Below are 26814 nucleotides of genomic sequence, written 5' to 3'. Positions count from 1 at the left end.
AAGTGTATATTAGTTGGTTTGCACAAAAGTTAACGCGTCTACAAACTAGGGGAAAGATTTATGTCATTTTTATTTATTTATTTATTTATTTTTTACTAGTAATGGCGGCGATCAGCGATTTTTAGTGGGACTGCGACATTGCGGCGGACAGATCGGACATCCAACTGACATTTTTGATACTTTTGAGGGGACCAGTGACTTTATTACAGTAATCAGTGCTAAAAATATGCACTGTTACTGTACTAATGACACTGGCAGGGAAGGGGTTAAAACCAGGGGCGATCAAAGGGTCAAATGTGTCCCTAGGGGATGCTTTCTAACTGTTTGGGGGATGGGCTTGTTGAATGAACAAAGAGACCTGTGTTCCTAAATAATGTGTTCATTACTGACAGAAAAGCGGTCTGCCGTGTTTACAACGGCAGACTGCCGTACTGTCTCCATGGGGAGCGATTGCGGGTGCCCGCGAACATCGCAGACACGCTGATTGGCTTCCCCTATAGCCAATCGGCCCGTGCGCCCCCACTAGTGGTCCTGCAAAACGACGTACCATAATGTCGTTTCGCGGCACAGAGCCAACCTACCGCAGTATATGTACTGCTGATGGTCGGCAAGTGGTTAACCAAGATAAACAAACATATGTCTGATCATGGTTAGTCAGGGCTTGGCAATAGCTTGTGATGTGGTATTATATAGTCAAATTCATAATTTAGGTCCAACAATATTGTACACACTTCGATGTGAACAATATCATGTAGAATACATCTGTATCAGATGTACTGTACTCTCCTCATTATGGCTAATAAATCTACAGTATACTAAGAACATACCATTTTTTCATCATTCTCAATCTTATTCTTTTTTAAATGGTAACCTTACATTACATAGAAAACATAAAAAGCAACTTGAGGTATCACTGTTTAGATAGAGCTGATAGCATTTCAAGCTAGAGGAACCAAATCAAGCTTTTCTGGACAGCCACGTGCCTTGTATGTTAATTTGTAAATAGGAATGACTTGGGTAATAAGTCAAAACGAATGTGTAAGTTTTGGGAGTTCAGGGGATTTCCACTTAACAGCTATTTTCTTTTTTGGTGTAGAAGAATAATGAAGGCAAAAGTAATTTTGTACAGTTAGGAAGATCAGAATCAAACCCAACAGGCATATAGCAGGATTACATACGTTGGGTAAATTCAGCAAAGAGCTAGTGAAGTTCATGATTTCAAAAGGCCCGTATAATTGGGAATCCCAAAGAATAAGATAAAAAGTTCCAGTATTGTTAGGATGTTTGGGGCATCAGCGGGAAGGTAATTTCCCCAATTTTAATAATATATGTGGAGTGTAGCAAATTCAGTGAAGTATTTCACCTGGATAATTTTACCCTTAGAAAAAAATACCCGAGGTCAACACAAATATATTTAACAAGGTGATGTTGATAACAATAATAGGTCCGTCCTGTCCTAATTTAAAACTAAAACAGTTTTAAATGCTTCCCATAAACCAGGCAATGTGTTTAGTTTTTTTTTGCCCCTTTATAGGGTGTTCCATAATAAATGAACACCTTCACAAACTTCTGTGAGAGGCAGATATTTGTAAAGTACATTTTTATTTAAATGGCAAACCCATAAAGGCTATATAAAATCTGCTTTGTATATAAGCCTATGAGGATGAACAGTAAGGAAAATACTATTTTAATGCATCCTTTTTTAAATTGTATACCATGTACATAACAGTGTGCAGTTAAAAAATTGTGTACAATAAGCTTCAGTAAAAATCAGAGAGTGTAGTAGCTTAATGAAATTTGAATTCTACAGATAGTTTTTTTCATGTATGTAAATATAGGAAGGAAATAAGAATAGTAAAAATCAAGCTATTCATTGTAAGAATTTCACTTAAATCAATGGTAAGAATATGTATTTTTTTGTGCAATGCATAACACAAGCGCATTTTAGCAATAATTTTGTAAAAATTTGAAATACCGGTGCTCCACGTGAGCATAAATACAGGTGTGTGCACTGTGTGTACCTCTGAAGAAGATCTTTAGCTCCCAAAGACCTCCTAAAGCTGGGGTGATCTAATATTCAAATCTTGACTTCTCATGAGATAACTGAAGTCTGGCCCAACCCCTTCCAACATATGGAGTAAAGCCCCAATTTCCAAACAGATCATTTAGGCTGGAGAAGGGGGACAGAAAGTTTTTGATTTCCTACAGAAAGTCAATATTTGCATATAAAAATAACTTTGGTTTCGTAGGGATCTCAGGGCCAAGAAGACAAAGTTCAAAGGGTCTATGCACTACATTAAAAATGTCACTTTAGAGAGTTTACCTTAAAGAAGGGTTTGATTTAATGTAACAGTTTATTATAAAATGCTACCAGATTAAAAGCTTTACTGTATATATATATATATATATATATAAAAATAAATAACCTCCTGTTTCCTCCTACAATACCTGCTGGTCCATAGTCTCCCACGTAACTAATACTATGGTCTAGAGCAGGGTTCTCCAAGCTACGGCCCTCCACCTGTTGCGGAACTACACGTCCCATGAGGCTTTGTAAAACTTTGACATTCACAGACATGACTCATGATGGAAATTTTAGTTTCTGAACAACTGGAAAACCATAGTTTGGAGACCCCTGGTCTAAAAAATGATTTGAAGAGCTATAAAATTGCTTTCAGTTGCCATTTTATTTGCACGAATAGTTACCGTAATTCCTGTTTATAAACCTTAGCTAAGCTTCTGGACACTCCTGATTCTCAGTGCGGTTTATATAATCATAATTATTTAGGTAAAAAATTATATACCTACACATACACATTCATGTACTATTCATGTAATGTCTCCTGTACGCTATAACCAGACACTTACTAATTTCACTGGAATACAATAAATGATGTCTATTAGCTACAAAAAAGGAATTGTTGTTCTATTACAAATGGCATGTATTGTTTATATCACAATCAGTTATCCTTATAAACTATAAGAGAACATAACTTACCGGTAAATGGCCAAGCAGAGATGAAACACTATCAGAAACATAAATTATCATCCCATCAGTGGTGAGCGCAATGAGGAAGCCATCTAGAGCCTAACAAAGAAAAACGGAAACTCAATCTTCTTTTAATGTGTTGAACCACACAGCACATTGATTTCGAGGATGGCGCCAAGAGTGGCTATTTATAGAACATACAGTTGGCAGACCAATTTATTTTATCTAACATTATTTATAGAGATGGCTAAATAAGCTTGGAACACTACATAAAATCACCAGGAATCAATCAACGCCATATATGTATATACATACACACACACACACACAAAATAGACAGAGAAATAAGATGATCATCATTAGTTCATTCTGTCATTCTGCACAATTCTGTGTAATTTCTTAAATCACTGCTGTCAAATCCGCTAAGATCCAGTTGTCATTTCTCTACTTCTTGTCTCTACAGCACACCATTGCTATAACCAACCACCCCATCATATTAATTGGCATTTCTATATCACTATACATAACACTATGTCATACATGTCAGTTCTATGTTAAGGACTGGTTATTTAGGGGCAATGATATCATCATCTCTAAAAGTTAAAATAAAATAATCCTTGCTGCAATTGTGATATATCATTGGAATCTAAAATACTGCATTGTAATTAATAAATTACAAAAAAGTACATAATTGTTACTTGGCTCCACATATGCTTAACCGCCTTAGCGGTAAACCCGAGCGTGACTCGGGGTAGGAATTTTCTGCTATTAGCGGTATCCCCGAGTCACGCTCGGGGTCAATGGGCAGAACGTGCAGACAGCGCAGCGGAGCTTCTCTTACCTTATCCTGGCGATCCAGCGATGAGCTCTCATTGCTGTGACCGCCAGCGAGATCTCCGCCGCTCGTCTGTCGGTAGGAGGACTTCCTAGTTCCGTTCCCTGCAGCAGCAATGCTGCATGGGAGCGGAACTAGGGAGGGAAATTAAAAAAAAAAAAAAACGTTGCACAAGACACATAACACATTTTATATTATATATATGCATATATATATGCATATATATATATATATATATATATATATATATATATATATATATATATACATATATATATATATATATATATATATATATATATATATGCATATATATATATATATATATATATATATATATATATATATATGCATATATATATATATATATATGCAAATATATATATATATATATATATATATATATATATATATGTATATATATATATATATATATGTATATATATATATATATATATATATATATATATATATATATATATATATATACCTATATACACACACACACACATATATATATATATATATATATATATATATATATATATATATATATATATATACCTATATACACACACACACACATATATATATATATATATATATATATATATATATATATATATATATATATATCTATATACACACATATATATATAATATATAGCGCATGAATTATAATCTAATCAATAATATAATTTTATTATATATATTATATATTAAATAATAAAATAATATTATTGATTCAATTATAATTCACTTGTTTGTGTTTCAAATTTATCACATCTGGGATGTCTACTAGAGTCTTGTTTTGGTCAGGTTTAAGTCAGTAATTACTAAGAATTGTAGGCCTATAATACACAACGCCAAATTTCCATGAAAAGAATTGTACCGCTTTTGGAACAGAATTCCTGACAGAATCATACCGCCAGGGAGGTTAACCAAGTTGCAAACCCATATTTACTACTCCAGATCTAACATCTCCAACCCTTAATGTGTTACCCACGGGTAGCATGCCCACTCCGCTATCCGCTGTATGTATTGTCCTGAACCCCCAATAACGCTCCTTTGCACTTACTTCCCAAATCCTGTAATTAATTCCACATTGTACTATACATCCCCTTTACTTCAGGATAAGTGACCAGGATGCACTATTGCTCAACAATATGACAACAGATTGAGTGTTTGGATATGGTTAGGTTAGAACTAAGGTCCCCCAAGAGTAGTAGCCTAATTGCCGTTTACAACCTGTGCAATCCCTTTTTTACACCACTGTCCTACTTAGCTTCTTCATAGACTATTTCCTCAAGCTGCAGATAGTTACTGCTTGAAGCCATGACTGCTGAGAAGCATAGGTTCTTCTATGACTATCTAACAAACCAATACCTTGCCACCTCCCAAAAAGACACGGAGGCTGATTACATTGGAAAATAGGGCAAGATCATAGTGTTAATAAACTTTCCAAATGCACCAAATAAAAATGCCACTCAGTTATACTGTGAGTACCCATAAAACAAAAACTCACATAGCCTAAGAGACCTGTCCTTAAAATTAGTGCCAGATAGGCATTAGACTGATCCCAGAATATACAGCTGCAAGAAAAAGTATGTGAACCCTTTGGAATGATATGGATTTCTGCACAAATTGGTCATAAAATGTGATCTGATCATCATCTAAGTCACAACAATAGACAATCAGTCTGCTTAAACTAATAATACACAAATAATGAAATATTGCCATGTTTTTATTGAACACACCATGTAAACATTCACAGTGCAGGTGGAAAAAGTATGTGAACCCCTAGACTAATGCCATCTCCAAGAGCTAATTGGAGTGAGATGTTAGCCAACTGGAGTCCAATCAATAAGATGAGATTGGAGGTGTTGGTTTCAGCTGCCCTGCCCTATAAAAAACACACACCAGTTCTGGGTTTGCTTTTCACAAGAAGCATTGCCTGATGTGAATGATGCCTCGCACAAAAGAGCTCTCAGAAGACCTACAATTAAGAATTGTTGACTTGCATAAAGCTGGAAAGGGTTATAAAAGTATCTCCAAAAACCTTGCTGTTCATCAGTCCATGGTAAGACAAAGTGCCTATAAATGGAGAAAGTTCAGCACTGTTGCTACTCTCCCTAGGAGTGGCCGTCCTGTAAATATGACTGCAAGAGCACAGCGCAGACTGCTCAATGAGGTGTAGAAGAATCCTAGAGTGTCAGCTAAAGACTTACAAAAGTCACTGGCAAATGCTAACATCCCTGTTAGCGAATCTACAATATGTAAAACACTAAACAAGAATGGATTTCATGGGAGGATACCACAGAGGAAGCCACTGCTGTCCAAACAAAACATTGCTGCACGTTTACAGTTTGCACAAGAGCACCTGGATGTTCCACAGCAGTACTGGCAAAATATTCTGTGGACAGATGAAACCAAAGTTGAGTTGTTTGGAAGAAACACACAACAATGTGTGGCAAAAAAGAGGCACAGCACACCGACATCAAAACCTCATCCCAACTGTGAAGTATGGTGGTGGGGGCATCATGGTTTGGGGCTGCTTTGCTGCGTCAGGGCCTGGATGGATTGCTATCATCGAAGGAAAAATGAATTCCCAAGTTTATCAAGACATTTTGCAGGAGAAATTAAGGCCATCTGTCTACCAGCTGAAGCTTAACAGAAGATGGGTGTTGCAACAGGACAATGACCCAAAGCATAGAAGTAAATCAACAACAGAATGCATTGTATTTCATATTAAATCTTAGGACTGCTTTTTCTAAGAGCTTTTTAAAGCAACAGGTGAAACTAACCACTGAGCTACTAAGGGCTAGTAGATGCCCCATAGAGATGCATGGGGGGACCATTCAGATCCACCAAAAAAACTGACAGGCGGATCTGAACGGTCCGCCTGTGTGAAAGGGGCCTAACGCTAAAAAGCAAACTTTGCAGCTGTGCAACAACAGAAAGTTTGCTCTTTTTAACTGCAGCCAAAACTCTGAGTGTTCTAAAGGTCTCAGACAGTTTCACCTTTTTGCTTTTTTGTTTTATCTATTACATTTAACCTTTAATGGACATCTTATTCTGATTGGTGGGTGTGGGAAAATTCTTAACACTGACATTTTTTTAAGTCAAGCTTTTCACTGTGTATCCAGCACAGTATATAAGCATCTTTTTGCGGGATTTTAAATGCTTAATATACCCTGGGATCTCGCAGGAAGAATGGTGATGTCACTCTTGCCAAGGCACAAAGGGCAGAAGCTGGGGTAAGGCAAGTATATTTTATACATGTTTCCTCCACAGTTGTTTTTTTCTTATTTATTTTATTTTAGCACTTTGACATTGGGGGAGCAGGAAAGAAATGAACAGATCATGCAATTTTACAGCAAGATCTGCTTTACCAACACTATTAGTGTTACTTGTTACAGTATTAGCTTAAAGTGTTACTAAACCCAGGAGCCTGCATTCACTATATCTGGTCTCCTACAGTACACAGAACATGAAAATGCAAAATGTTTAATAAATATAAACTGCTAAATACTTTTTCTCATCAGCAGTTAGAGCAGTCTCGTGACATCTATTAGTGTAAAGTGAAGCAGGAGTTTTCATTCTGCTCTGGCTGTCCTTTGGGGCTGCAGGACCCCGTACCCTCTGTCTGGACAGTGATTGGCCCTGTGCTGATCACATGCACTCCCTCAGGAAAAAAAACAAAATTTCTAGCAATACACGCCAAACTGAGCATGTGCAGCTTGTCTCCTAGCCTCTGTTCCATTAGGAGATAGTTTGGGGACTTTGGAAGAAAGGGAGGAACAGAGAAGACAGAATCAAACAGCTTGTTTTACACAATGCAGATGATTAACCCCTTAGGTCCCACAGTGAGTATAGCAAGCATGCTTTGCTGCATATACAGACTGGTTTTACTGCTGTGGGTTTAGTAACACTTTAACTAATAACATTCTAAGAACAATGTAACCCTTAGGATTACATGCCATTTTTAGGCTAGTCAAACAGATTATGCACAACTGAAGATGGCATTCCTGACCTGATGGCCTTGGCTATTTTCCAGAGGCCACAGAACTGACCAGGTTGTGCAACATTGTCATCCTCAGGTGTACTCATTATTATTCCCTTCCTATTTCCCAGAGTGGCGGTAAGGTAGTACAAGCCTGCAGGCAACCTGTACCTAAGGAACAGCGTCTCCAAATGCTTACGCTATAACTACTTTAATTGCAGCATTGCTGATGCCAGCTCTACCCACTCAGTTCTCCAAAAAGAAAACAAGCGCTTCGCTCTTGACATATTGTGCCTCTACTTGCCCAAGTGGAAAAAACAGAAAAAAAAGACAGAATCTACACAGCACTGCGTTCATTGTTCCTCTGAATAAATTAATTTGATGACTAAGTTCTGGCAATGATCTCTAATACATGCAAATTGGCAGTACAGGGAGAGGTGCCAGTATGATAATACAGGCGGAGGGGAGGACGAGGGGGACGCCATACACGTTTGTGTCTCACTTTTGTGCGTTTATTACTTTGTTTTTCTAGTTAACTAGACATTAGAAATAATGAAACTGAATGATGCCGGGTTTGAACAACAATATACCTGAGAGGAACCACATATCAAAACCTACATAATTGATTTATATATTATCTTTGCCACATACTGAAATAGCACAACAGAGATGGAAACTACACTTAGATAGGTACATATAAAAAATAGTAGTCATTTTCATGTAAACTCAGAAAGTGGAAAACCTGTTGACATCCACCCTGTCTATGCTGGCTGGTGGGGCTTGCTTTGCTCATACTACCACTGATTCGCTTTTTCAGCAGAGCTGCTGATCATTTCTAACACTGTTTTTAATAGTTTTTGTTTTTTTCAAGTGTGACACAAACAATGGAAACCAAGGATTGTAAATGAGTTTCCACAGCTGAACAACATATGTGAACTGTTTAACCCACCAAAATATATGTAATTCATTATACCAAGCATAGTGACCCAGGCATACCTTCCAGACAGCACAGCCAGGTCCTTGCGTACTTTGTAGACTACACTGAAGTGAAGCAATACATATTGGTCAAGGATCTGCCCAGTTTTTTGTTGCTTAATTAAAGTAAATATGTACCTATATCTTGCACACTTACGTATTTATATATTCTGAGCAAGCAGTAAAACACTTTTAAACAAGCCCTCATTAATCTCTGTATCTATAAGCAATGTTAAGAAATACATTTTCAAAATTCACAACACAGACAATGGAAGGAATTCAACAAAGCTGGTGTGATACTTTTCTGGCATTAATTCCTATTGTATGTATATATATATATATATATATATATATATATCGCTAAATTCATGAAGCATTTGAGACACTGGTTCTGACAGCAACTCGGGCACCCAATTCAGGTAGTTCCAAAATTCACCACTTTTACCATGTGACGTATTGAATGCACCACTTTTACATTTGGCACATTTAATGCACTACAATGTCAATACGTCACATTATAAAAGTGGTGAATTTTGGAACTACCTGAATTGGGTGCCCGAGTTGCTGTCAGAACCAAAGTGTCTCAAATGCTTCATGAATTTAGCGATATATATATATATATATATATATATATATATATATATATATATATATATACATACAATAGGAATTAATGCCAGAAAAGTATCACACCAGCTTTGTTGAATTTCTTCCATTGCCTGTGTTGTGAATTTTGAAAATGTGTTTCTTAACAGTGCTTATAGATACAGAGATTAATGAGGGCTTGTTTTAAAGTGTCAGAACCAAAGTGGAGTTAATTAGGACCAGCTCTCTTTAGGTGTACAGTGAAAAAACTGGCTCAGACAGATTTTGCGAGAGTGTCTCATGTGCATTCTAAAAGTGGTGCAGCATAAGCCAAATTCAAGTACTAGTTCTAGACAGCTATATGAATTTGGTGCATTCTTAACCACTTTTAGAATGCATGACACTTTCACAAAACCTGTCTGCTATGCCAGTCATTATGAATTCCTGGGATTTAATTTTTCTATGAGAAAAGATCTTGGCAGGTTGCCAGCTCATTTTACATGGGTGGACTTTACTGCACCACTGAAAAGAGATATGTGGTGGATCTCTTTTTTTTAGAGGCGGTTGAAAGGCAGTTTGCAGATATTTACCGTTATTTTCTGAATGCCTGTTTTCTTATCTCTGTGATGAAGGGTGATTTTACATAAAAATGCCACACAGCAATTGCTGCTGTTTGTTGCATAGTCTCACTGGCCTTAATTGCTTGTTGATCCGCTGCAGTACATTTACTGTGGCAGGTCAGCTCAGACAGGCACCGTAACATACCTGTACATCACTGCATTCTTCCGAGTCTGCACACGCATGGGTGTGCCCACTGCCCACCCAAAGGCTTGAGCTGCCATTCGATGCAGCAAAAGCCAATCAGCCTGATCGGCTGAGCGAATGACAGAAGAGAGCCCTGTGTTGGTAAACAATACAGGACTCTCTACAGAGAACAGTGATGTGCTTAGTAAAATCAGCACGTGTCAGTTAGTCTCCCCCCTAGCATCAGTGTCAGATTGCCACCACACTATCACAGTCTCACTACAAGTCGCTGATCGCCGCCGTTACTAGTAAAAAAAAATATATATTTTTTAATTGGATATATTTTACAGCAGAAAGTAGGAAATATGTTTTTTTTTTCCAAATGTTCGGTCTTTATTCATTTAAATTGCAAAATAAAACAGTTGTAATCAAATACCACCATTGGAAAACTCTAGTTGTGTGAAAAAAATAACACACATTTAGTTTGGATACAGCGTTGCATGACCGCGCAAATACCAGGTAAAGTAGCATAGTGCCAAAAAGCAAAAAAGAGGATTAAAACCCAGAGCTTAAGTGGTTAATGGGCGCATACGGCATGCAACACCACCTTCTAAACATCAAATGCAGAGTTTAAATGTGCTGCCGCGTGAAGCTGCGTGGTCATAGCACTGTGTACGCATTGAGTGGCCATCAAGTTAATTTGTAAGTAGGGGGCTGGGTCAATAAAAACATATATCAACCACCTGTTTTTATCACTACTTTGCAACCCCTGTAAAATTAGCCTTGGAAACTAAATGAAACATAGCTTAACCACTTCTGGACCGGAAGGTTTTCCCCATTAATGACCAGGCCATTTTTGCAAAACGGCACTGTGTTGCTTTAATGGTCAATTGTGCGGTCATGCGACGCTGTACCCAAATAAAATTGATGTCCTTTTTTTCCCACAAATAGAGCTTTCTTTTGGTGGTATTTGATCACCTGTGCAATTTTTTTTTTTTGTGCTATAAACAAAAAAAAGCAACAATTCTGAAAATGAAAAAAACTATATTTTTCAATTACTACTATATAACGTTTCCAAGAAAAAAAATTTCAAAATCTAATTTTTTCCTCCTTTTAGGCCAATTTGTATTCTGCTACATATTTTGGTAAAAAAAATCCCAATAAGCGTATTTTGTGATTGGTTTGCGCAAAAGTTATAGTGTCTACAAACTAGGGGAAAGATTTATGTCATTTTTATTTATTTATATATTTATTTATTTTTCTAGCAATGGCGATGATCAGCGATTTTTAGCAGGACTGCGACATTGCGGCAGACAGATTTGGCCCCTTACTGACATTTTTTTACACTTTTGGGGGGACCAGTGACATTACTACGGTAATCAGTGCTAAAAAATATGCACTGTTACTGTAATAATGACAATGGCATTGAAGGGGTTAACCCAGGGGAGATCAAATGGTAAAGTGTGAGCCTAGGGGGTGTTTTCTAACTGTGGGGGGGGGGTGGGCTTGTAATATCAACACAGATACCTGTGTTGCTAAATAGCAGGAACACAGGGGCTCTGTGCTGATAGCAGAGAGAACAGACTGCTGTGTTTACAACAGCAGACTGCCGTTCTGTCTTCGCGGAGAGTGATCATGGGTGCCCAGGAGGTAATCACGCCTGCCGGCCCCACGCCTCGGCTTCACCGCTGGCAAGTGGGTGCGGGTGTGCGCCTGCTGACCTGCCGCTGTATTACTGCAGCGGTTGGTCGGCAAGTGGTTAAAGGCTCGTACACACTATAAAAAATTGGGATCGTATGATTTTCTGATCAGACGATCGTTTACCCGATCTTCTTATAGTGTGTACCCCACTTTAAAATCACCAAAGATCTTTAGGAATTATTCATTTCCCATTAAAAGCAGCTAGAGAGGTCAGGGAGGCTTGTTTTAAAGCCCTTTTACTGCTTGTTAAGAATGTGTAAATAGCCTGCTTCTAGTCGACTCCTAATAATATGAACAATCGTGAAGTTTGTAAACTTTGTGAATATTTGTGAAGATCCCCGCCCATTTACTTCTTGAATTCAGTAACTCATATTCACTATGCCCTGTGAGTAGGCACTGCTCTGCCACAGAAATCACAGAACCTGCCTTCTGAACTACAAAGGTGTTGAAAGAAGGAGTTTTAGGAGGCAAATTCTGTACCAAAATCACAGCTTGCAGACAACAAGGTACCATGGGATATGTAGTCCTTAGAATTTGAAAGTAAACAGCAGAGGAGAAGCATGCAGGGGATCCAGGAAGTTGTGGAAAGAGATGGCCAACAGACAGGCAGCATTCACAACATAAATGGAGATTTTTCAAGTAAGCTTATATTAGATTGTCAAATGTAACTATGCTGTTATTACAATGCTGATTTTATAAACTGAAAGAGTATGTTTAGTTTGGGCACAGGTGCACTCTAAGAAGCAGAAGATGAGATTCCCTGATCTCTCGCCAGCATGGCTACTTTAGGTACCCTCTAAGTAACAAGGACAGGTAGTGCTGGTTTGATAGTTTGAGTGGTAATTGGGATGCAGTTCTAGTAACAACTGAGGAATGTTTCATTGTGCTAGTCATAGATGAAGCAGAAAAATATAAAGAGGTGTTCAGCTTCTTTTATATTCCAAGTGCAGATGAACTATTCTTTGGGACCCCGGTCAGTGAGCTCTTTCTTAACAAAACCCTATTCTTAGGTCCCTAGCATGTAGACTGCATGCTATACAACAGGATAGGGGTATCATTTCATTGTAGACTTTCCTTATATTATATTGAAGAAATAAGGACCAGAGACTGATGTGGAACGTGTTGGCCTTACCCTATTTCCCCTTTCCTGCATTATGTGTTACCCTGCACTATTAGCATTGAGCTACAAGATGTAGAGAGTACACTAGGGTTCTACAAGACATCACCGAAGACAGTGACAAAGGTGAGCTACACAAAAAGCCTACTACTCTCATGTGATGTGGCACAGCAAACCACAGCACTGTCATCGGGAAAAAAAACACCACTCATGCGATTAGGTGGCAGAGAGAATCTAGCTCTGTGTATGGGACATTTGCAGTATTGAAATATAATGGCTAGAAAATTGATCCATACAATTCTTACCTCTAACATCAACTGGGTAAACTCTTCATTACTAAGAAAAGAAGGTTTCCAGTCCTGCCTGATTTCACAGGCTTCTGTCTGTGCTGTGATTTCTGCAAGACAAATATATAAAACACAAATAAAAATTAAAGTCCACATCCAAAAAAAACTATCAATAAATGCTGTGCATACTCACTCAGTCACTATGTGATTCAATTTCCGTATTCTGCAAAAAACCCAGTTGACCCTTCAGCTAGGGATTTTTCAATGAGTTTCCATGCTGAGCATTTCCTCCCTATCACATCTGAGCAGCCCATGTGAATATAGAGTCACACATGTGGGTGCATTCACAGTGGTAAATGACAGCCCACTCCTGCCCGCCTCCTCTATGTCCACTAACCAGCTAAACACAATGGGGGGGGGGATATTACATGTAGATTAATGGTGGCTTCACCTCCCTCCTATTCTAAGACATAGGCTGGAGAGGCGTGACACTGCCTGTGACTGGCAGAAATCTGTCCACACAAATGTTATTGACAAAAAAGTAATAAAGATTTGATTTCAGATTAATATTTGTATGACAGTTTAAAACAATTTATTGATATTTGTTATTAAAATTTTCTCTGTATTCCAAAGGCTGTTTTTTTTTTACATTTATTTTAGAGATGACCAGTAGCAGAGGACTAGAAGTCCCTCCTGCTTATGTTTCCCTGTAGACAGGCTGGGTCACAGCTGTATATTGATTAGGAAAAAAGGTACAGTGCCATCATCCACATACAGAAATAGAATGGACAATGTGAAATAAACAGTGTGTGTTTAGCATCACCTTAACTCTAGCTTACTAAAATGCATACATTTCATTGTGGAAACAGATTATCAATGGGCCAGAATTAGTGCAATATACCTTTCTGTTTCTGCAGGAAATCAATGGTCCTTTGCAGTATAGTGGATTTATCCATTTTAAGAGGGTGTCCATGTCCTTGAAGCATTGTACACAGCTCCTTAATGAGGACATTAAACTGGTCTCTTCTTTTCTTCTCTGATTTATTCCGTGATGCCCTAGAATGGAATAAAGAAGGAAACGTATGATTAGATCCTCGAGCCTCCAACATATGAACGTTGGAGGCTTCATAAAGGTCATTTGTAGGCTCAGCTATTTTCCAAAGTTACGGATAGTACAAAGATGATAGGAGGTTGTCTTTAACATATACTTAGTCAACACAGCAATATGAATGTACTATACATACATTGCACTTATATAGCTGAGTTAATAGAAGTGAACAATACCAATTTAAATAAACAACTGATACATTTTACTAGGGGTTTACAGGAACACAAGAAGACAAAACGAGGCTTCCCTACAAGTGCAAACAACTCCTATCTTGCATTTACCAAACTATAACATGTTTTATCATACAGTAAAAACAAAACATATAATGACATGCTACAAATAAACAAAGAAATCATCCCTAGGCCTAAAACCAATATATATATATATATATATATATATATATATATATATATATATAGATCTACTTTTGTACTTTTGGTCCAGAAAAATACTGGCAACCATCAAATAAATTCTAATTTCATTATAGTCTGCTAATTTAGAGAATGTAATAACCTGTGCATAATGGTAGAATAAGGCATGTTGTATGTAAGAAGTTCTTGTGAGTCATGTGCATTTCTGAAAATGTCCATGATTGCAACCAGCAGGTATGCTTTGATGGAGATGCATGGAATGACTTTGTGAAGGCCTGCAGAGTTTCAGTTGTAGTCATATTTTCTCTGCTTCAATCATTGTTCCTTTTAATCAAAAACATGATAGCTATATAAAGCTTGTAAAACCTTCACAACTAATGGCCAGTATGCGTAAATATAAAACCTGATCTAACAGATATAAGGACCTCATAATGTATGAATTCACAGCTTACAGTGAAAATAGGCACACTGGCTATCGGAGAAATACAGATAGTAAACTCAGTTCTAATTTTAGGGACTAGTTTTATAAAAACCCATTTTACCTGTACCATAACAGTATGTACACAAGGAAATTTCTTAACTAAGATTAAGATTGCACCCCTGTTACCCTGATGGCCTAAGCACTGGTCCAGTACACAGTAACATATATACATATGCAAAAAGTGTACAAGGAAAGCTCTTTTTTTGCATACAATAACCAATTCAATTCTACCATTCATTTTTCCATACTGCACTTAAAATTCCAGGAATAGTTCTCCCATTTTTTATGCATTGGTTACATATTTCTTTAGGGTAAATAACTATTCCTGGAAGATGTATTCTCGGTTGCATCTTTAGGTATACGTGGAAAAGGTACTGTAGCTTGGAATCCAGAAAAGCTGTACCATAGTTTTCAAAAACAACATATATATCTAGACAGCATATCCTAAAAAACGATTGCACATCATTAGCAGCAACTCTTGTTTTTCTTAGGATGAGCATATATAACACAATTAAAAGTTATGGGTAGTTTAATTAAAGATGATATCATTGCTAATCACGCAAAGCTTGGGAAAGATAGAAGTCTCGATGTCTGTGAATAATGAATGATGTTTATGGGATTACCATTCCGGAATGCTAAATGAGTGTTTCAATAAGTTATGCTGTTTTTGTAAAAGGTGTTAAAGAAGTCCAACAGATTCTTCTAAAAACATGCTCTTCTTACATTTTAACAGTGATTTGAAAACATCATTATTCATTAAGTAAATTTTTTTACCAACAGGCTATGACCTGCGTTTTTCATTGCTTATACTGTTTGTTAAAAGAAAATAGGTTCAAGGTGGGACAGGACATGTTGATAACATAATTACTACAGCATGGGAGTTATGCTGTAGATCAGCAAAGTATACATGGACAAAGTTGATATTTCAATTTCTCCTTAATCCACAGAGATAGAGAAAGGATAAATTTAAAATGTACCTAGGCCCAAGGACACACATGTCATATATTGTAGTTTACTAGTACTTAGCTGTGGTGGCTGCATTACTTATCTCTCCTTTTTTTGGCTTTTTTTAGTTTACCCTGGTGACCCTGCTAGTAACACACTTCCTATTCTTGGGTGACAACACTTACTCACAGCACTGTATCTGTGGAGGAAGGAACTGGATTTCTGGCAATATAAACCTGTATTTTCTGTACCTGCAGAAAATGTATTTAGTCTTGAAAACAACTATTGCAGACACTCCATCTAAGGACTTTAAAACTTCAATGGATTACACTTCTTGGATTTGGATATACTTTAACCACTTAAGCCCCGGAGGATTTGGCTGCTAAAGGTCCAGACCCCTTTTTTCAACTTGGCACTTCGTGACTTTAACTGATAATTGCGCGGTCATGCAATGCAGTACCTAAACGAAATTTACGTCCTTTTTTTCCCACAAACAGAGCTTTCTTTTGGTGGTATTTGATCACCTCTGCGCTTTTTATTTTTTGCGATATTAATAAAAAAAGAGCGAAAATTTTGCAAAAAAATGACATTTTCAACTTTGTCTTTTAAAAAATATCCAATATACTCAATTTATGTCATTTTTTTTGGCCAAAATATATTTAGCTACATGTCTTTGACAAAAAAAAAATCAATGAGCGTATTTTTATTGGTTTGCGCAAAAGTTATAGCGTCTACAAACTATGGTGTAAATACTGAAATTTACGAAGCTTTAATTTCTGACTGCCTATCTCATTTCATGAAGTGCTAAAATGGCGGGGCAGTACAAAACCCCCCCAAACTACCACTTTTTGGAAAGTAGACATCCTAAGGAATGTTCTGAGGGGCATGTTGAGCTCATTGAATATTTTATTTTTTTGTCACAGGTGTTTGAAAAATGACAAAAATAATTTTTTTTTTTTACACAAAGTTGTCATTGAAATGATATATTGCTCACACATGCCATGGGTATATGTGTAATTACACCCCAAAATATATTCTGCTGCTTCTCCTGAGTACAGGGATACCACATATGTGAGACTTTTTGGGAGCGTAGCTGTGTACGGGAGCCGGAAAACAAATCACCACCATCAGAATTTCAAAGGGCGTACATTTTTCATTGCATTTTCTCACTACCTATAACGGTTTTGGAGGCCCTGAAATGTCAAGATACCACAAAACCCCCCCAAATGACCCCATTTTGGAAAGTAGACACCCCAAGCTGTTTGCTGAGAGGCATGGTGAGTCCATGGAATATTTTATATTTTGCCACAAGTTTCGGGAAAATTACAATTTTTTTTTTTAATTTTTTTTTTTTTACACAACGTTGCCACTAAAAGATAAATTTCTCACACATGACATGGGTATATGTGGAATGACACCCCAAAATACATTCTGCCACTTCTCCTGAGTATGGGGATGCCCCATGTGTGAGACTTTTTGGGAGCCTAGCTGTGTACAGGACCGCGAAAACCAATCAACACTCTCAGGTTTTCTAATGGCGTAAATTGTTCATGTCACCTCTGCACTACCTGTCGCAGTTTCGGAGGCCCTAAAATTCCAAAATAGCACAAAACCCCCCCAAATGACCCCATTTTGCAAAGTAGACACCCCAAGCTATTTGCTGAGAGGCATGGTGAGTCCATGGAATATTTTATATTTTGCCACAAGTTCCGGGAAATATATATATATATATATATTTTTTTTTTTTTTACACAAAGTTGTCAGTAAATGATATATTGCTCACACATGCCATGGGTATATGTGAAATGACACCCCAAAATACATTCTGCTGCTTCTCCTGAGTACAAGGATACCCCATGTGTAAGACTTTTTTGCAGTCTAGCCGCGTACAGGACCCGGAAAACCAATCTGCACCTTCTGGCTTTCTAAGGGCGTAAATTGTTGATCTCACTCCTTACTACCTATCACACTTTTGAAGTCCATAAAAGGCCAAGATGGCACAAAACCCCCCCAAATGACCCCATTTTGCAAAGTAGACACTCCAATCTATTTGCTGAGAGGCATGGTGAGTATTTTGCAGCTCTCATTTTTTTTGGAAAATGAAGAAAAAACAGGAAAATGCATTTTTTTTCCTCTTTTTTCAATTTCCAAAACTTTGTGACAAAAAGTGAGATCTGCAAAACACTCAACATGCCTCTCTGCAAATAGCTCAGGGTGTCTACTTTCCAAAATGGGGTCATTTGGGGGGGTTTTGTGCTATCTTGGAATTTTAGGGCCTCCGAAACTGTGATAGGTAGTCAGGAGTGAAATCAACAATTTACGCCCTTGGAAAGCCTGAAAGTGGAGGTTGGTTTTCGGGGTCCTGTACTCGGCTAGACTGCAAAAAAGTCTCACACATGGGGTATCCCTGTACTCAGGAGAAGCAGCAGAATGTATATTGGGGTGTCATTTCACATATACCCGTGGCATGTGTGAGCAATATATCATTTACTGACAGCTTTGTGTAAAAAAAAAAAAAAAATATATATATATATATATATTTCCCGGAACTTGTGGTAAAATATAAAATATTCCATGGACTCACCATGCCTCTCAGCAAACAGCTTGGGGTGTCTACTTTCCAAAATGGGGTCATTTGGGGGGGTTTTGTGCTATCTTAGAATTTTAGGGCCTCCGAAACTGTGATAGGTAGTCAGGAGTGAAATCAACAATTTACGCCCTTGGAAAGCCTGAAAGTGGAGGTTGGATTTCGGGGTCCTGTACTCGGCTAGACTGCAAAAAAGTCTCACACATGGGGTATCCCTGTACTCAGGAGAAGCAGCAGAATGTATTTTGGGGTGTCATTTCACATATACCCGTGGCATGTGTGAGCAATATATCATTTACTGACAGCTTTGTGTAAAAAAAAAAAAAATAAAGATATATATATATATATATTTCCCGGAACTTGTGGTAAAATATAAAATATTCCATGGACTCACCATGCCTCTCAGCAAACAGCTTGGGGTGTCTACTTTCCAAAATGGGGTCATTTGGGGGGGTTTTGTACTATCTTAGAATTTTAGGGCCTCCGAAACTGTGATAGGTAGTCAGGAGTGAAATCAACAATTTACGCCCTTGGAAAGCCTGAAAGTGGAGGTTGGATTTCGGGGTCCTGTACTCGGCTAGACTGCAAAAAAGTCTCACACATGGGGTATCCCTGTACTCAGGAGAAGCAGCAGAATGTATATTGGGGTGTCATTTCACATATACCCATGGCATGTGTGAGCAATATATCATTTACTGACAGCTTTTTGTAAAAAAAAAAAAATATATATATATATATATATATTTCCCGGAACTTGTGGCAAAATATAAAATATTCCATGGACTCACCATGCCTCTCAGCAAACAGCTTGGGGTGTCTACTTTCCAAAATGGGGTCATTTGGGGGGGTTTTGTGCTATCTTGGAATTTTAGGGCCTCCGAAACTGTGATAGGTAGTCAGGAGTGAAATCAACAATTTACGCCTTTGGAAAGCCTGAAAGTGGGGACTGGTTTTCGGGGACCTGTACTCGGCTAGACTGCAAAAAAGTTTCACACATGGGGTATCCCTGTACTCAGGATAAGCAGCAGAATGTATTTTGGGGTGTCATTTCACATATACACATGGCATGTGTGAGCAATATATCATTTAGTGACAACTTTCTGTAAAAAAACAACAAAAAAAAAAGAAATAATAATTTTCCCGACACTTGTAGCAAAATATAAAATATTCCATGGACTCACCATGCCTCTCAGCAAATAGCTTTGGGTGTCTACTTTTCAAAAAGGGGTCATTTGGGGGGTGTTTGAACAGTCCCGGCATTTTACGCTCAATCTTAGCCACACATCACCCACTCTTCTAACCACTTGAAAACCAAGCCTTTTCTGTGCCTTTTTGTTTACATGAAAAAATATTTTTTTTTTACTAGAAAATTACTTTGAACCCCCAAACATTATATATTTCTTTAAAGCAGAGGCCCTATAGAATAAAATGGTGGATGTTGCAATTTTTTTTGTCACACGGTATTTGCGCACAGATTTTCCAAACGCAATTTTTGCGAAAAAAATACATTTTTTTTAAATTTATTGCACAAATACACTATATAATTTCAATTTGTTTGGTAAAATTTAAAAGATGATCTTATGCCGAGTTCATAGACACCTGACATGACATGCTTTAAAAATTGCGCACACCTGCGCAGCGGCAAAAACGTACGTACATTTTTAAAAACCTTTAAAAGTCTCTACAGGTTACCACTTTAGACTTACAGAGGAGGTCTACTGCAAGAATTACTGCACTCGATCTGGCGATCGCGGCGATACCTCACATGCATGCTGAAATTGCGGTTTACATATGACACTAGACCAACGCGTGCGTGTGCCATTGCGCGCAAGCACGGGGGAAAGGGGGCGGAGCTCGATTTTTTTTTTTTTTTTTGCTCTTTTATGTTATTTTGACACCTTTCCTTTAATTTTTTTTTTTTTTAAATCATTTTTATTGCTATCACAGTGAATTTAGATATCCCCTATGATAGCAATCGGTAGTGACAGGTACTCTTTTTTTTAAAAATTGGGGTCTTTTATACTCTAGATCTCTCCTCTGACCTTAATGCTTCTGACCACGCCAAAATTGGTGTGATAAAATACTTTCCCAATTTCCCAATGGCCCTGTTTATTTCTGGCGAAAAAGAAGTCATGAAATGCTCGTAGCCTCCGGCATCTTAGGCCATAGAGATGATTGGAGCCATTCTAATCTTCAATTAGCTCTATGGTTAGATAACTGAACCACCGGCTGCACTCTCGGGTTAACCGGTGGGACAGGAGAGCCCGAGAAAAACCACGGAAGGCTGCGGAAGGCGGCGGTGGGGGGGGGGAGGCCCCTCCCACTGCATGTAAAAGCAGTCTAGCGGCCAATTACCTGCTAGGATTGCTTTTACATGTAAGACGACCGCTGGCTGTAAAAAACGATACCAAGATGATGCCTAAATCTGCAGGCATCATCCTGGTATAACCACTCAAAGTCCAGCAACGTACCAGTACATTGCTAGTCCTTGTTTGGCATATAGGTTTTTTTTTTTTTCATGCAGCCTGTGGGCTGAACGGAAAAAAAGAGAACCTATCAGAAATCAGCACAAGAATAATGCGTAGTATTACTCATCATTAACCGCCCAAACAACCACCCACTTAATTTAATGATGGGTATACACGGCACTATCCACGTATACCAAAATAGGATTTTAACTGCAGTGCTGAAATCAGAAAATCACCACAGCTGCTATCAGCAAAGGTATCCATATATGCTGAGCGCAAACACTGTTTGTGTCAGAATATATAAAATCAATGCGTGGTAGCCGACGAGTACCTGCAAGAGAAACAGGTCACAAAAGAATGAAAAAACAAAGTACATTAAAAAAAGTACATTAGGAAGAGTAGGACATATAAAATGACTGACAACAACAAAAGTTTTTGGATTCTCATCATTAACCGCCCAAACAACCACCCACTGAATTTAATGATGGGTATACACGGCGCTATCCACGTATACCAAAATAGGATTTTAACTGCAGTGCTGAAATCAGAAAATCACCACAGCTGCTATCAGCAAAGGTATCCATATATGCTGAGCGCAAACACTGTTTGTGTCAGAATATATAAAATCAATGCGTGGTAGCCGACAAGTACCTGCAAGAGAAACAGGTCACAAAAGAATGAAAAAACAAAGTACATTAAAAAAAGTACATTAGGAAGAGTAGGACATATAAAATGACTGACAACAACAAAAGTTTTTGGATTCTCATCATTAACCGCCCAAACAACCACCCACTGAATTTAATGATGGGTATACACGGCGCTATCCACGTATACCAAAATAGGATTTTAACTGCAGTGCTGAAATCAGAAAATCACCACAGCTGCTATCAGCAAAGGTATCCATATATGCTGAGCGCAAACACTGTTTGTGTCAGAATATATAAAATCAATGCGTGGTAGCCGACGAGTACCTGCAGGAGAAACAGGTCACAAAAGAATGAAAAAACAAACAAAGGACATTTAAATGTACAGTAAGAAGAGTAGAAGGACATATAAAATGACTGACACAACAACAGTTTTTGGATCCTTTTATTTTTCTTTCTAACTGTTTCTTCATGTCTTGATTTGGGAGGGACTGCGATCTTCTGCGATCTTCTCTTCCAGCTTGGGTCTCTCAAAATGTCGATGGACATCCAACATCCTTCGAGACCCTGTGTTTGTGTGCCCTACACTGTGTCGTGCTGTACCCTACACTAAAACTCCACTAGTGTATGGTAGCGCTCAAAACATTCCCCGATGCAGAGACCAGGTTGGTCAGGACATTTGGGACAATAATAACGGGTGTCACGCCTAAATCCGCGCCTGCTACAGACACGACATCTTCTTTGGGGCCATCTTTGGGTAGGGGTACTCGGGAGGGCATAAGGAAAATGCCTCTCATGCAGCCGGCTCACTGCATCTGGAAGGGGAAGTTGGGCAGGCATGCCTCCTGGGTACAGGTAGGCAAGGATGATCTCTTCCTGGAATTCCCGGAAAGATCCAGTTCGTCCTGACGCCTTGTATAGGACAAAGGCGTTCAGCATCGCCAATTGGAATAAATAAACAGACACTTTTTTGTACCAGCGTCTGGCTTTACGGGCAACTAAATACGGCGCCAAAATCTGGTCGTTAAGGTCCACCCCTCCCATGTTAAGGTTATATTCGTGGACACAGAGGGGTTTCTCCACAACGCCAGTTGCCGTAGTGATTTGGATTGTCGTGTCTGCGTGAAGGGAGGACAGAACATAAACATCCCGTGTATCCTTCCACTTCACCGCAAGCAATTTGTCCGTTTTCAAGCAGGCTCTCGCCCCCCGACTAAGACGGGAATCTACAAGCCGTTGGGGGAAGCCCCGGCGATTAGGTCGCACGGTGCCACATGCGCCAATTTGTAATTCGAGCAGGTGACTAAATAGTGGCACGCTTGTATAAAAGTTGTCCACGTACAAATGGTACCCCTTTCCGGATAAGGGTGACACCAAGTCCCAAACGATCTTACCGCTGCTCCCTATATAGTCTGGGCAGTTGGGGGGCTCCACACAGCTATCTTTTCCCTCATAGACCCGGAAACTAACTGTATAGCCTGTGGCCCTGTCACACAATTTATACAGTTTGACCCCGTATCTGGCACGCTTGCTGGGGAGGTACTGTTTCATAGCAAGGCGGCCAGTAAATTTAATCAGGGACTCGTCAACGCAGACAACTTGTTCGGGGGTAAACAAGGCTGCAAACCGCTGATTGAAGTGGTCTATGAGGGGCCGAATTTTGTGGAGCCGATCGTATGCAGGGTCTCCCCGAGGACGACAGATTTCATTGTCGCTGAAATGCATAAATCGCAGAATTTGCTCATATCTCGCCCTGGACATGGAGGCAGAGTACATGCGCATATGGTGAAGTGGGCTAGTGGACCAATATAGCCGCAATTCACTCTGTTTAGTTATGCCCATGTGGAGGGAAAGGCCCAGAAAGATCTTAAATTCGGAAACCGTTAAAGGTTTCCAGCCGAATTGTCTGGCAAGGGGCGAATTTGGGTTGGCGGCGATAAATTGTTGAGCATATAAATTTGATTGATCCACAATAGATCTGAAAAGATCTTCCATGAAGAACAGCTCAAAAAAGTTCAGGGGCGTAAAACCAGCTGTCTCCACGTGGATTCCAGGTTGGGCGGTGAATGGGGGAAGTACTGGCGCTGTAGTATCAGTGGGTTGCCAATTAGGAAATGCCAGCGCATCAGGGAGGGCACTATGGGCTCTACGGGCCTGTCTTCGAATACGCGGTGGCTGCGGGCCACTACTTGTGCTAGCCACCGCACCAGCTTCAACTGCACTTAGGGGACTCGCCACGTCACCAGGTCTTACTGCAGTGCTGGTTGTACTAGGTCCAGGGTGTACTAGGCCGCTGGCGCTTGCCAGGTCGCCAGAAGGATGAGCGGCACTAGTACCCACACTCTGCTCCATACGAGCACCCTGCGATTCCTGCATCTCAACAACACCAGAATGGGGTCGGGTACGCCTGGGTCTAACAGGGACCCATCTGTCGTCGGAGCTATCTGTCAGGGAGCCGCTGCTGTCATTTGGTTCGTATACTGACCCTGATTCTGCCGGTGAGGCTTCCCCATCGCTCTCACCTGGCATGGTCATTATACTGTAAATAGCTTCATCACTGTACGAACGTTTAGACATTTTGGTAACTAAATTTACCCGTACAGTGATGCGACTCACAGGTAATAAAAGCACCTGGTTGTCGAAGACTATTTCAAGCGCTACCAAAAAAACTGCTAATGCTAGCAGGGATCAGGCCTGACTCTGCTAACACAGCGGTTTTGTGTCTTGTGTTTTTTTGTAAGTGACAGTAATCTGTTGATTACTACACTTACCTGGGTGAAAGGGTTAAACGCAGGTGCTGGCAGGAATCAGTGCTGATTGTGCAAACACTGCGTTTTGGGAACCCTAAACTATGGGGGCGCTAGTATAGCTCTGATCAGATCAGATATTGATCTGTTCAAACACTATACTAGAAATGGAAGTGTAGGTGCGTGCGTGTGTGTGTGGCAATCAAGGGGTTATTTCTAAACTATGCGCTGGGGATCTGGGGGGGGTGGCGGGGACCCTAAACCTCCTTTGGGAAAGAAACTAGCTAGCTAGCACAACCTCAAGTCACAATGACACCAATACAAAATACAGTAAAAACAGTATATTATGTGTGTATTAGTGCTAATGTGACAGAGGGTGTAGGGGTTAACGGGATGTGATCAGGGGGGGATCAGGGGTTTAAATCTTTATTGGAAGGGGCTGGCGGGTATCCTAAGGATAAAAGGAACGGTGGCAAGCGCTAAACCTGGTCACAAGTCACACTTATACAGGTATATAGAAAATGCTATATACTGTATACAGTGTGCGTTGTGGCAGGGGGTGTAGGGGTGATCAGGGGGGGATCAGGGGATTAAATCTTTATTGGGCGGGTGGCGGGGACCCTAAACCTGCTTGGGACACAAACTTAGTCGCCTGCGCTAATTCTGATCACAATCACACTAATACAAAAATACAAAAACACAGTATATTACGTTTGTATTAGTGCTGATGTGACAGAGGGTGTAGGGGTTAACTAGCGGTGATCAGGAGGGGATCAGGGGGGATCAGGGGCTCAAATCTTTATTAGGGGGGGGTGGCGGGTAATTCAAGTGGAAAAGGGGGGGTCGCAAGCGCTAGACCTGACCACAAATCACACTTATACGGGTATATAGCAAAATGCTATATACTGTATACGGTGTGTGTTATGGCAGGGGGTGTAGGGGTGATCAGGGGGGGGGTCAGGGGCTTAAATCTTTATTGGGCGGGTGGCGGGGACCCTAAACCTTCTTGGGACAGAAACTTAGTCGCCTGCGCTAATTCTGATCACAATGACACTAATACAAAAATACAATAACACCGTATATTGCGTTTGTATTAGTGCTGATGTGACAGAGGGTGTAGGGGTTAACGGCGGTGATCAGGGGGGGTTCAGGGGGGATCAGTGGGTTAAATCTTTATTAGGGGGGGGTGGGGGGTAATTTGAGTGGAAAAGGGGGGGTCGCAAGGGCTACACCTGTTCACAAATCACACTTATACAGGTATATAGGTATATGCTATATGCTGTATATAGTGTGTGTTGTGTCAGGTGCTGTAGGGGTTAATTGGGGGGGCGATCGGGGGTGAAATGTGCCTATCTAGCTGTGTGTGATGTGCTTGGTGCAATTACTCACAGTAAGATGTGCTCTCCTCTCACGCTGAATCCGAAAAGACCGTTGGGAGGGGAGGGCACATCTCCTCTAAGCCTGTGTTTACATTTCACAGGCTTAGAGGGAGATCTGATTGGGCAGGACCGATCAACAGGTCCAGACCAAAAATGATTGGCCTGGACCTGATGACTGATCGGTTCTGAACCCAATCGAGTCATCGGCGGCGGCGGCGGGGCGCGGGAGCGCGCACAGGGCCGGCAAAAAGTGCTGACGTAGGCCTACGTCAGTTTGCCTGGCCGGGGCTGAGCGCCGACGTAGATCGTCATGCGCCGGTCGTTAAGTGGTTAAAATGACATTAAAGTGACAGTCCTGATCCTCCTCTTCTTGAGTCCCCCGCTACCGCTCTTGGTCCCTACCTCCTGTCGATTGCCTTCAGAGCCAGCAGCGTGCAATGGGGGCACCCAAGCAGGTGCGCTCCTGGGCCACTAAGCCACAGCTTGACCTCGCCCTCCCTCTCTCCTCATTGGCTCACTAGCCACCCAATGAGGAGGGAGAGTCCCCAAAGAGCTGATGATCTTATGCACATCGCTGGATCAAGGGGGAGACATAGGTAAATATTACAGGGGGCTGGAGGGGCTGCTACACATAGAAGGTTTTTTTTTTACCTTCTTGCATGAAGGTAAACAACATTTAGCCTTTAGAACCACTTTAAACCAAGCCTGTACTGAGAGGAGGTCATTGCAAAACTATTCTTCAAAAAAGCTTGCGGACTGGCTGTCATGAATTAATACATTATGAAGCACAAACCTGGAACAAGTATGAAGTTCCAGAGATCTGACATTCTGCTTAATTGTTCACTGTG

The 26814-nt window shown here is 39.8% G+C and overlaps 1 protein-coding gene across 1 annotated transcript in view; it reads right to left on the bottom strand.

The window, feature by feature from the left end:
- PASD1 (PAS domain containing repressor 1) overlaps positions 1 to 26814 on the bottom strand; it is a 115457-nt gene that overhangs the window by 64975 nt on the left and 23668 nt on the right. Inside the window, exons 4-6 of the mRNA XM_082264609.1 lie at positions 14138 to 14292; positions 13255 to 13346; positions 2999 to 3088 (exon numbers count right to left, since the gene is read on the bottom strand). Coding sequence (XP_082120735.1) covers positions 2999 to 3088; positions 13255 to 13346; positions 14138 to 14292 — 337 coding nt within the window. The remainder of the gene's footprint in view (positions 1 to 2998; positions 3089 to 13254; positions 13347 to 14137; positions 14293 to 26814) is intronic.

This window comes from Pelophylax lessonae (assembly GCF_965119305.1).
Source record: "Pelophylax lessonae genome assembly, chromosome: 7".
NCBI classification, from domain to species: domain Eukaryota; kingdom Metazoa; phylum Chordata; class Amphibia; order Anura; family Ranidae; genus Pelophylax; species Pelophylax lessonae.
This window is presented reverse-complemented; position numbering and strand designations above follow the sequence as displayed.